This window comes from Mus caroli, unplaced genomic scaffold (assembly GCF_978045245.1).
Source record: "Mus caroli unplaced genomic scaffold, Mus_caroli_1 scaffold_15, whole genome shotgun sequence".
NCBI lineage: Eukaryota > Metazoa > Chordata > Mammalia > Rodentia > Muridae > Mus > Mus caroli.
Window position 1 is genome coordinate 61,426,134 of NW_028227270.1, and position 13,267 is coordinate 61,439,400.

General features: G+C 44.9%; 1 protein-coding gene across 3 annotated transcripts in view; it reads right to left on the reverse strand.

The window, feature by feature from the left end:
- Positions 1-13,267, reverse strand: part of Ntrk2 (neurotrophic receptor tyrosine kinase 2) — a 334,118-nt gene that overhangs the window by 251,807 nt on the left and 69,044 nt on the right. For all 3 annotated transcript variants that reach the window (XM_021180131.3, XM_029468409.2, XM_021180130.3), the window contains exons 10-12: positions 6,811-6,846; positions 3,879-3,976; positions 33-132 (exon numbers count right to left, since the gene is read on the reverse strand). In XM_021180131.3, the coding sequence (XP_021035790.1) occupies positions 33-132; positions 3,879-3,976; positions 6,811-6,846 (234 nt within the window). The remainder of the gene's footprint in view (positions 1-32; positions 133-3,878; positions 3,977-6,810; positions 6,847-13,267) is intronic.

Sequence of the window (13,267 nt, forward strand, 5' to 3'; positions counted from 1 at the left end):
TTAAGAAGCAAAATAAGCATGCTTCTGCTTACCTTTCATGCCAAACTTGGAATGTCTCGCCAACTTGAGCAGGAGCAACATCACCAGCAGGCAGAATCCCACCACAGATGCAATCACCACCACGGCATAGACCTGAGGAGAGAGAGAGAGCCAGGCCTGATGACCTTGCGAAGCCATTCCCAGGGATGACTGTGGCAGGTAACATTTCCTGAGCCCTTGCTATTCACTCTCATAACCCTGTAGACACAGCAGGTCACTTTAACCTCGACAGCCCTGTAGTGAAACAGGTAAGTCCTATTAGGTGCTGACTTTCCAAAGGAAGAAGCACTTGAAACTTATAAACAGATGACTCGCTTCTGTCACAACCCCCAAAAGAAGATAATGGAACTTCGTATTCCCTGCCGCCACTGCTCCTCTGGCTGCATTAGGAGCATCTTCCTCTTTGAAGGACATTGTAACCTTGTTTCAAGGACATTGTAATGTTGTAGAAACAGAGACAGAACAATGTAACACACAGTGGTGCCTTTAGGCTTTGATTCCTCCAAGTATCCTAGTTGGCTTTCTGTTGCTGTAATAAACACCAAGACTAAAAGCAACCTAGGAAGAAAGGGTTTGCTTCATCTTATAGTTTACCTCGAGCCTGAGGCAGGAACTGGGAGGCAGAGACTGAGGCAGGGAGTGTGGAGAAATGGCTTACTGCTTTGCTCCCACCCATGACTCTGATTTTTGTCAAATTATCAAAACTTAACCAGCACAGTAAGGGTCAGCGAATTGGCAAACTTTTGATTGTAATCTATCAGACGGAACTACCAGACTGCCACACACACAGCCTTTGTTGCAAGAGCTCACTCAGCTCTGCCAGGGTAGCTTGAAATGAATGTACAAGGCCATGTTCCAATAAAACTTTATTCATAAACACAGACGCTGCCCTTTGACAGTTCTTACCAACTCCTGTGTTAGTCACTCTGTATACTAACCCTTAAAATGGTATTTTGGGTCCCTGTAAGGCAGTGGTTCTCAACCTGTGGGTCATGACCCCCTGGGGAGTTGATTGACATTTTCACAGCAGTTGCCCAAGACCATTGGAAAATAGAGATTTACAGTATGATTCACAACACTATCAAAATTATAGTTACAAAGTAGCAACAAAAATAATATTATGATCAGAGGTCATCACATGTAGAGCTCTATCAAGGGCTGCAGCACTAGGAAAGTTGAGAATCACTGCTCTAAGATAATCATCAATGTTTCATACCGAACTGATCCTGGCTCCTGTTTCTTTGAAAGGTGCATTTACCATTTTGCTCATGAATAGGTGGATCCACAACACTAGTCAAGACCGGTGTTGATAAAGGATAGACAACATCTGCCAGTCTGAGATCTTAGTCTAAGGCCATAGCTCTCAGCAAGGCATGATGCTGTCGTTGGAAGACTGGAACATCAACTCTCCAAGGAGCAGCTGAGTGTCAGGCAAGTCCTACAGTCAGGACAAAGCTGAAGAGACTCCCAGTAACATACCTAATGAGTCCTGATAGAAGTCTTTGTGGTGTCTAGTCTCTAAGATAGGGGCATGTACTGTAGCGTAGCATACCCTGACACAGCAAAGTATAGATAGTTCAAACAGGACTTGTCTCTGAGTGTGAAATTCAGATGTGCCTCTCTGCTTCTCATAACTTCCATGTTTAACAGTTTTCTGCCTTGTGGATTATGCATCCTCATTGAGTTCGCGTGGAAAGTGAACATGGAACAGTGGCTACCGTAGTAAATAGCGCCATAATTAAGATGATGGTAGTACAAATGAAGGTACTGTCAAAACTAAAACTCAGGAAAATAAATAAGTAAACATCCCAAGGTCACGCAGCTTGGAGTCTAAACCGGTCAATCTGGTTGCTCAAATACCTGTAATTTATTCACAACTTAGCATAGGATTCACAAAGAAGGCAGGAAAGTAAGACTCTGGGCTAATCCCTCTGTGGTCTCATTGTCTGGTGTCAGATAAGAACAACCTTAAGTCAGTTACAAAAGACTTCAAGGGCACTGGCAATGGCCATGAGGTGCAAGGCTCTAATAATGGACCCCGCAGCTGCTTTCCTGTTCTTTGGCTCTCCCAGTACACCTGAAAAACCTGGGTCTAGATGCAGCCTCTGTGTACTCAAAGTGACGGCAGACCGCCTTGAGCTAACCAAGTCCATTGCCCTCAAGCATGCCCAGCCTATCCACACTGTATGAATCACTCATGTGTTGGTGAACCCGTAGCTTTCTTACTCATAAGAAACAGTCATGGCCTCACAGAATTTATGTTCAAATTGTCCTTATTTACTTAATAGTGACCACAAGGGAAAAATGGATACTATGTTGTTGTTATATTTGTTACTTTTTTATTAGTGTTTTTAATCTCTTGCCTTGCCTAACATATAAAACAACATTTACTATGTGTAAGTAGAGAGAAACCTGCCAGGTTCCTGAATCCCAGCCAGGCTTCAAAACTACCTGAAATTTCAAGCATCCACTGGAAGTCTTAGAATGTGTCCTTTTGACTAAAAATTGTGGTGACTGGGCTAGCGAGATGACTTGGTGTGTAAAAGTACTTGCCTCGTGCAAGCCTGCTGACCATGTCTGATCCTTGGATACCACAGCTGAAAGCGACACACTTAGGCGTGTACATGTCCAAATATATATATATATATATATATATATACACCCATCATTCAGGTGCACACTATTCAGGTGTGGCAGTGGGAAGAGAGATGGCTGGATTCGGGGTACTAAGGAATCAGAGCTCATAGGACATGCCGTGTGAGAGGAAAATTCAACATGAAGCTGGGCTTTGACCAGAGCAGTTACCAAACTCATCCCACCATGGAAGCCTAGGACCAGCAGATCCTTCAGTGGCAATTCACTATAGAATAAGGCTAATTGCCTAGGACTATTTCAAGACCTCCATTAGCAGCCTGGGCCTCCCAGTGAAGCACCTGCCTCATATTTCCCAGTTGCAAGCTCTTCTTTACACCCCAATACCCCTCCTATTTCTTCCTGCTTAGGTCGATCACCCTGCACGGACCATAGCCGAATACCACTTTACCTCCAGAGTCCCTGTCTAAAAAAGACAGGCCTGGTTTTCCTTCCCCACAACATTCTCTAGAGACAACTGAGTTTCTATAGCAGACACCCAAATTTTATTTTAAGAAAAGAGATGGATGTTAAAATGTGGTCCCTGAATATAAGAACTGGCTTTCTGATTTCCCAGTGCTCAGGTTGTAAAGGACAGATATTTAAAAGAATAACGGCTATTGGAATGGATGCGCTATGGGGCTGGGACCGTGCTTAAGAACACCGGTTGCTCTTCCAGAAGACCCTCATTCAGTTCTGAGCACCCACATCGGCTGCCTCAGCACCAGGAAATCTGGCATTCCCTCTGGTCCCTGCTTTCTCCTAGCTTTTGTAGGTGTGCGTTCACACAGACACAGAAATAAACTAAACTATGGCTCTGAGCCTGGCGGAAGAAGATCTAAGTTCACTAACAACCTTCTGTTAACTCCAGCTCCCTGCGATCTAAGGATATGACACCCTCTTCTGGCTGCCTTGGGTACTGCACACACATGGTGCACAGCTACATATTCAGACAAAACACCCACACACATAAAATAAAAATAAATAAAATTAAATATGTGGTGCACTACCAGAAAAATCATATAAATTAGAGGTTCCATGGTCTCTACATCACTGTTTCTCAGCCTTTTTAGTAGACCCTCCGATCTGTGATGGCCTGCTTACATCGGAACAGTAACTATCTTATGCAAAGGGTGACAATTTCTCTGGCATATGAACACCCAGAATGGTCAGAACCCTCGCAGGAAGTGCCTGTGTACCCCACTCACCGAGAGATGCTCCCGATTGCTTTGGTCAGCAACATCCGTGGAGGGGATTTCATTACTTTTGTTTGTAGTATCCCCGATGTCAGTTGGCGTGGTCCAGTCTTGAATTGGAGAGGAAGAGAAAGAGAAAGAACAGGAAGTCATTGCTAGGCTGCTGACATGCACAGGACTACAGTGAGACCAAGAACAAAGTATAAAACAGGCCCAGAGAATCTGAATCACTGTCAGACAGCCTGGCTACTCAGTCAACGCCTGGAAGGCCAGCACTACATAGACTGAGCAATGTATTCAGTCTCCACATCTCCAGCACCGTATTGCTGGACACTCTAAACGGGCTTGAGGTTTCTCCTTTGCCCTTAAAACTACCCCTATATTGATGCAACCTTTAAGCAAACAAGAATGGCCTTTGCAGGGCAGATCTGGCTGCCAGTTTTAAAGGAGAGAAATGTCAGCAGAAGAGTGAATGATGGGGCTGGGGCCACACAGAAGCCATCAGCACCGCATGACAGGCCAGACGGTAAGGCAGCACTGATTTCTGGGTATGGGCATCTCTTTGGAGAGTAGGTCAAGGGCCTAAGATTCGACCCAATAAGAGGATCAGTGGAAACTTGGGTTCACAAAGGAATTTCCAGAATAGCTCAGACATACCAATATTCCATGATGAATAGGCCAATATAATAATTAATCGTACCAATGTGGCTTTATGGCCACAAATCTCAAAGCCAGTCACCATGTTCTAGATCAGTTTTAGTCTACGTGGATTAGAATGGAAATGATCAGCTGTTTCTCATGGGTAATCGAAGTACTTATTCTTGATACTACATATCACAGAAAATTCTTAGCAAGCTGTCTGCAGACAGTGTGGCTTATAAGTGCCTGTGTCTGGGTTCTAACTGGGAATAGGGCCATCTTCATCACAGGTTCTGACTGGGAATAGCCCCCCTCATCTTCATCATGGATTCTAACTGGGAATAGGACCCCTCATCTTCATCACAGATTCTAACTGGGAATGGCACCCCTCATCTTCATCACAGATTCTAACTGGGAATAGGACCCCTCATCTTCATCACAGATTCTAACTGGGAATGGCACCCCTCATCTTCATCACGGATTCTAACTGGGAATAGGACCCCTCATCTTCATCACAGATTCTAACTGGGAATAGCGCCCCTCATCTTCATCCAGCAAATGCAGCTTCATCAGCTCAGCCCCAGCAAGGGGAAGTCCCCATGCTGGGATCATCCCGCTGGCTTCGGGGCAGGCCATTCAAACCACGTTTTTATTAGCAGCGTGTTCCTTTGAATGCACGTGAAAAAAATGACAGAAAGGGCATTTATTTTCCGTGTTTGTTACTGTGTTCCTAATGCCAAAACTCGCATTTTTAACGATGTTTGTTTGGAATATCTTAAAACTCACTGATTTCAGACATAAGCAGACATCATTTATTTACTGGTTTTCCTTTGTAGTATAGCCAAGGAGCCATTCAGAATTTAGACCACTTTAAATGTCTCTAGTTTTAAACCGTGACATCTTAGCCAAAAGGCCCACAGTGGAATCTGGGGCCACTGGGAAGATGACATTTTTAAAGTATTGAAGTTACTGAAAAGAAATTCCAAACATAATTTTAAAATGCAAAAAAAAAAAAAAAAAAAAAAAAACCAAATCACTGTTCAAACTTCATGCTGCTGTGAGGTATAATCCGAAACACGTTTTTCTTAAAGCCCTAGCAGGTTCAATAAAACATATATAGAATCACCTGCACAAAATCAACCAAGCCACAAATTAGATGAAATAATGGGTTAGCCTGGATACACAGGTAAAGGCAGCATAATTCCTAGTTAAAATTAGCTGGAGTTAAATACACATATAATAAGCATAGGATAGTCTATAGGGAAAGCATGTGCAATGGTGATCTTTGGTCATTGATGGTGAGGGTCACGTTACAGACCCAAGCAGGCAGGAACATCAGATAGTGTCCGTGTAAGTGAAAAGCTAAAGGGCAAAGGTCTTTTAAAATACAGTGTTCTGACTAATCTAACTCTAATCATCTGGAGTTTTAGTCCCAATCTGAAACAGATCCCATCACATCTGTAACCTTGGTAGCTCTAGAATCGCAATAGTTTGGAAATCTGCTACAGACCCTTTGTATCCATCAACGCACCCTTGGCATTTAGTCAGGAAGTAAGGGCCAGCAGCTAAACCATCATTATGTAGCCTTTGGATCTCCCTCTTCCCTGTTCCTAAAGGACTTCACTTTATTTAGGTTTTTTTTAGGTCCTCCGCCCCCAGGAAAGTTGGCCTGCCCTCCATGGATGGGTCTAGTAACTCAGGGCTACGCAATCCTGCTTCTCTGTATGAGGTTAGAGGGACCATGGGTCTGGGCCAGTTGCACCACAGCATTGGCTCACACCACCAAGAAGACCAGCCGCAACAGAGCTGGTCAGCAGGGGTAAAATGTGCAGCAGAGACTGAGGGTCTTGATGGCATAGCCCAGTGCCCTTCTAAGCTGCCCCACATAAAGCCCTCACTTATTAAGGATGTTCCTGCCATGAGCCATCTTTTACATTATACAAGAAAAAATTTTCATATGTGTTTCCTGCCGTGGCCTGAAGGTGATCCACCTCCTCTCTTGGTGGGCATGGCTCTTAAACAGGTAATTAGTTCCCAATTACGGAAGCAAAATGTCTCTGAGAGCAGAATGGATTTACTACTTCCAAGAAGAGAGCCTCAGAGAGAAAGTGCTATTTACAGGCACTGTAAATATCAAGGGAAAAGAGCCATCAATACTGGGTGATACTTGAGATGTTATTTTGGCTCATGTAGCACTTGAAAATGTGTATTTAACTCAGCTTACAGGTCTTCTTTTAGCTGATTTATTTCATTATGCACAAACATTTCAGAAAAAAAATATAGAATGAAGAAACATGATCTCTACCTTCATAGAGGACTTCAGGGTAATTTGGGTTTGTCTCTGAAAAGCAAAACACATTAAAACCATGTAAGTACACATTTTAGAGTTAACGACTGCTTAGCTGTACTGAGTGAAATATGTTCTATACCCCCTGAAGCTTTTATAACCAGGAAGGCTGCCCTGCAGCTCCCAGGACAGGTGCATGAGGGCAGGGATTCTGGTTTCCCTACATAGCAAGCTGTCTCTTTCTTCTTCTACCAAGTCTATCCCCTACCCCACCCCACCCCACCCCAAAAAAACCAGTGAGAAATCACTTATCTGTTTTGGGGGAAAACATTAGTGCAATTTGGCCATTTCTCCTTGTCCAGTTTCCACGACACCACTGGCTATAACTATAGTTTGGATATTTTTATGTCAAACATGGTAATTTCCATAGCATTTTTATCATCTATGATATTTGGAGTTCTGCTGTGTATTCCAGAGCCATTTATCCATGTTATCAGCCCTCTGCTCGAGCAACAAGAGTCCTAAGGCTTCTCTGTCCTAACAGCGCAGAAACAAAGTGTGCCTCCCCACTGAAGGCCCTGGCTGAGGGGAGGGAGAAAGAAAGTTCCTACAGAGGTAAATATAAAACAGATAACAGCTTACTTGTGTGGCTGTACAATTGTCAACTTGATCTGAATACCTCACTGTGAGGCATTTCTATACAACTTTTAAAATCTAAAAACATATTTAAAATGTTCAGATTTGGTGTCCACAAGATTGGTGAATTAAAGGTCTGCTTCCAGGTCCCTGAGCACAGCTTCCTGGGTCTACTGGCAAGTGTGCTTGGAAATGCACTTCGTCCTAACAGTTAAGTGACTGCCAAGGTACCCCCCACAGTGCTGCCCCGTGCTTCTAGTCTCTGCCCATCAACAGCAAGACCTGTGGCTGTGAGGCTGGTTCAGTCGTCACCTCACCTCTGAGCCCCGGCGTCAAAACAGACATCAGCCAAGTTCAGCGCCCAACTTCCCCAGCAAGTAACAACCAAGGTTAGTCTAATCGAGCAAGCGAGTGAAGATGGCCCTAGTGTTCAACTAGACTTGTGATATACTTCAGTAAAAGAATTTCTGTTTCAGAGAGCAAAAATTTAAGTGGACACCTGTGTGCTCCAAATCAAGACTGCTGCCTAACTTTCATTGGAGTCTATGTCAACAAGACCACTCAGAAATGCTCATTATACAACCCTCGAAGTCACCTATGACCATACTGTGCTAATTCATATAAAAGCAATCATCCAAGAAAATTTCAACTGTATTTTGGTGACTTTTATCACTGCCAATATACTTTTTGAGTAGGTTTGAAATACAATATCAAAATACCTATCCTTAGCATTGCAGCACTGTGCATAGCGGCTGCCCTGCACGTAGTCTGGGGACCATTTCCTGACTTAAGTAGTGAGAAGCTCAAGGGTCATGTCTCCTGATGCCACATGTAAGACATGAACTGGTCCTCTCAAGCCTTTTCCCTTTGGGAAGACCCCCACAGCATACGCTGTCCCCCACAGTGATGGCCTTGAAGCCCTGCTGAGGGAAGGTGTCACAGCCCTATGGGAGCAGGTCCCCTCTGGCTTCCCAGATACCCACTGTCTCAGACCTGACACCCTTTGCTGTCTGTTCACCCTCCTCTCGACCCATAGTCTCGGTCAGCCAGGGCCTCTGCCCTCCAACATTAACCTCAGGTGGCCTTGGTAGCTTTCCCAATCTACCCTAAGCCCTTTTCCAAGCTCTGCCCATCCTTGCCCAACTCAGCATGGCTCCACCACCTCCCTGAGCACACTCTGATTCAAGACTCCAAAATGAGACAGGAGGAAGGACCAGACTGTCCAGACTCTCACTGGAGAATAGAATCCCAGCTCAGAGGTCATGGCCTCAGACCAGATGGACCAAAACCATTCTGTTCTTGTATGGATGGAAGACTCTGAGAATGCTACTTTCAAACCTATATTCAGAGGTCAAAGAAAGCAAGAGATGTTGTTTTGCAGTCAGCTTGGTACATAACTTTATATGTGAAAAACTCAGTTTGCACCAGGGTTATGAACCATCCCAGGTAACCAGGGATGAAGCACATCCCTGAGATAATGGACTTTCAGTTTCAAAGCTGGAGAAGTCCCGGAGGAGTCTATACAGTTAACCGGGGACCAAGGTTTCTCCCCGGATGTGGGACTTGTTTTGAAGATGCTGGAAAAGTTGGTGTCTTCACATGCTCTCAAATCCTCGTGGATCCCACAAATGGGAGAATTTGGTTTATAGTGCCATTTGATTTTACATGTAAAACTCCATTTTTAAAAGGTAGAATTCTTAGTCATGTTTATTTGGACCCGATGTTTCAATGGCCACCATGACTATGACATATATCCGACTTGATAAACCTCATGATAGAATAGGAGTACTAACAAACACTCCTCACACAAAGCACTTAGGAAGATCCAAGCACATGATATAAATTCAACACATCAGGATTTTGTGTAGGATCATGAATCAACAGTTAGACCACAACCTAGAAGACAATTCACTTTTCCAGACCCATCATGTCTTTGCTATCAAGATCAACCACAAAACATCAGGTTAGGCCATACTCAAACTTGCTGAAAAACAGTATTCTTTTTCTGACTTCCTTTTCTCAGGTATGAGAGAAGAATCGGCTCTGTGTCTCCACCTTCAGGCGTACAGGTCAGGAAGGGATGATGGGACTGGGCAGAGAGACGGTGCGACAGCAACAATCACCGCTGTGGTTTTTGTCCCTCCCATACACATGCAACCAGACCTAATGCATCCCATGCCACAACACAGAAGTGGGCATGTGAAACACGTGGACCCAAGTTCACAAAGCACAGGGACAGACACAAAAGTAAGACAACAATTCCTCTTTACACTTCTGACCATGGCCAAATTTTAAAAACATTCCACTTTTTTCCCCCTATGTTATAGACTCCCACTCTGTATCTCTGGCTGGCCTGCAAATTGCTAGGTAGGTCAACCTAAGTAGATCTACCTGCCTCTGCCTCCTGGGGGCTGGGATTAAAAGCACACACAGCCAAACCTGGGTATCCCACCGTCTTGTCTTTAAGACTATTTTCTAACTGGCTCCTTTTACTGAAATCTAAATGATACAACACGTAAAGTCAGGATCACCATTAAGGACAAGAGAGTCAAGACAAAGTGAGAGTAATTCTACCTAAGGATGAAAAAGGACTGCCCAGTTGGCCCTTGTGGTGGGATTGGAAAACATCCTATGGTTTCTTTGAACACACCCTGGTCCAGCCCATCGAGCAGGAGATAATCTGATATGGACATGGGCTTCAAGATCTAACATGGAAATATGGGAACCCAGGCACTCTCTTTCACCCATTGGAGCTCTTTCACCCTCCATGGCCACTCCAGTGGCATCAAGGTCAGATGCTGGTGTCCCAAGAGAACCTGAAGACCAGGGACGAGCTTTACCAATCTCTTGGCTGAGAGCTGTCCCCTAAGGAGAGTCCTCAGGTTCTGTGGGCACATTTGCTTTGTTTAGACTTGATGGATTGCTTTCATGAGTTATGGGAAGAGGTTGTTGGTCCAGGGTGGCCTGGTACTTCCAACAGGAAACGTTGTATTGAAGCCACAGAAGGCACATGGCTAGCACGCACACAGATGGCACACAGTTAGCACGAATTCCAGCAAAGCCCCCAAAGTAATCTGCAGGTGGCTTTACCCCCAGGAGACAGCACTTAGGGGAGAGGCCAGCCAGTGGCAAAGAACAAAGCACTGTTTTGTTTTCTGAACACTACCAACCTACAGCTCTTACCAACACCTCCATTCCACATTAAATAACTTCTCTGTCTGTCTCTGTCTCTCTGTCTCTCTGTCTCTCTGCCTCTCTCTCTCTCTCTCTCTCTCTCTCTCTCTCTCTCTCTCTCTCTCTCTCTCTCTCTCTCTCTCTCTTTCTCCTTTTGATTATCATTTTCCCCTTTGGGTTTCTGCTCTTGTTGTTTGTTTGCTTTGCTTTGCTTTGCTTTGCTTTAGTTTTGTTTTTGAAGAAGGGTCTCACCCGGGCTGGCTTCACACTTGCGGTGACCCTCCAACCTCCGTCTCCCAAGACTAGAATTACAGGTGTGCACACCAGCACTCTCAGCTCAATCTTAACTTCCAGTATCAACCACACCTCATGAGCAAATCTTTGCACTTCTGGAAATCAGCCTGAATAGATTATGATGACCTGTTAAGCTGCAAGAAGAGCTCCGTAGAGACACAGTCAGAGGGTAAGAGAATAACACAAGGCAAACAGAGGTGGCACGGACACAGTCATCGTGTGGTCTGCCGCCAAGAGAAAAGCAATGGTGGGGGGTGGGGAGACGTGTTTCTTTCCTTTTTTTTTTTTTAAAGCTCGCTAATGTCTTAATTTCTAAGATTGATTTATTTTACGTGTCTTACTGTTTTCCCTACATGCATGTCTGCTCACCTCACCCATGGTGCCTGAGGAGGTGAGAGGAGAGCCTCGGATCCCCTGAAACTGGCGTGACAGATGGTTTGTGAGCCACAATGTAGGTGCTGAGGACTGACCTGCCGAGCCCTCCTCCAGCCTCCAGCCCCTCAAATACTCCTCAAACTAGTCTTTTCCTTCAGTGTTATCTTGCAGATTCCAGGATCTTTAAAATGATCCCAAAGAAACCCTTGCGGTAGGAAGAGAAAATCGCATATTCTTTCTTCTCTAGTGGACAGTCCTGGCTTTGGATCAGCATGTTTCTGACATGTGGCCAGCAGCCTCTGCTGGCCAGGCTGCCCCCTCGGAGGAGGACGAGGAGACTGAGCCTACAGGCTGACAGCCACCGACTTGCTGAGAGCTTTGAGTCTCTTCTTTCCTGCTAGAATGGAGTCTTCCCAGGGATGAGCGAGGAAGGTGTAACCAATTAACCTTAGTACTCTGGAGATTCGAAGAACTGTAAGGATGAATCTTAATTACTCTGGTTATCTAATGCTTGTGCCCAAACCATCTTCTCCTTGGTTTCTCAAGGCAAGAAAGAATCTATGGCTCTGTAGTTTTAGTCCCAGGACAAGGAACAGGTCCTGGTGATTGAAACAGTATGGGCTTCACATTCTACTCTTCTGTGGAACTCCAGGAGAAATTTACTCTCGCTGTGTTCCTTGACTTGAACACTCCGTCCCTAGATCTGCTACTTTGGGGCCTTTCTAAGTGCAGCAGAGAGAGCGCCAGTTCACCCCACATCATGAATCTTTTGACAAAACAGCACTGGGAGAAACTGTGGGAAAACACTTCCGATATTTATAGTTTGTCCCTGACGCGAGTTTTTGCATAGGAGACAACTGCTTCTGAATAAGGGAGCAGAAGTCACCAACTCCCACTGCTGTGTGAATGAGCATCCTGGAGCTGTGACAGTCTTCCTGGATGAGTGGGCCAGAGAGACACTCTCTGCGCCGCCTAAAGAATCACGAGCTTCAAAATAAGAGTGTCATCATCCAGTTCTCGTCGGTCTGCTCCAAGGCGGACGTATTGAATTGCTTGTGTGCTGACGCGGATGGGACCATCTGACCCCAGTCAGAGTGCTCACACTTAAGAAACATCTGGCCCTTAGAGTTCTCCAAATTTGCTCTATTTAGTCAGAAGCTAGTCATGACAGGTCCAAATCCCTTCCTTGTGGCAAAAAACTAGGTTATTTTTCGCCTCTTAGTGATCATTTCAGGGCCTCCCTGAAAAAGAAGCCCATGCTTGCTTCTGGTCTCTCAACTGTCTCCATGAACATCTGCCTGCTCATGGAGAGCTTTTCTGCATGTAGGATTGAATTCCAGTGAGAGCCACCTGGGGGTATCAAGTTCATCTTTATTTCAGGCCTGTAAGCTAAATAGGATACACCACAGCCACTGGAGACCCCTCTGCTGACCCCGTGCTGTAGATGTGTATGTGTGTGTGTGTGTGTGTGTGTGTGTGTGGCCATGGTCTCCATCTCCTTCCCTTTCTAAAGCCTTTATAATCATATACTGAATCCATTCTACTTGTTGCCAAACTCAAGAAGAATGCCTGTCAGAGCACGGTCTAGTCTGCACTTTGTTACTACGATCTGCTATCCCTGAGGACCTAATGGAGTTCTCTGGAAGAATGTTTGAATAGTTCCTCTAATCGATCCTTACTCTCCACTCAAAGAGTGGTCCATGAACCAGCCATGTCAGGAGCTCACTAGGATCATGGGCCTCTTCCCAAATCCCTTACCTCACACCCTCAGTTCAGCAGGGCCCTCAAAGGTTTAGTGCACAAAGGAAGGATTAGGAAATCCTGGTTTACACCTTGCAACGTTTTACTGGAGTCAAAAGTGGGAATCACACACAAGAATTCTTCAATAAAACAAAGCAATTACTAGGTACCCAAATACTGAGAGCAAATTATCTCTGCATATTTTGCTGCAAACGATAGTAAAAAACCATGAGGTTGGTTCTGCTTACAATGACAT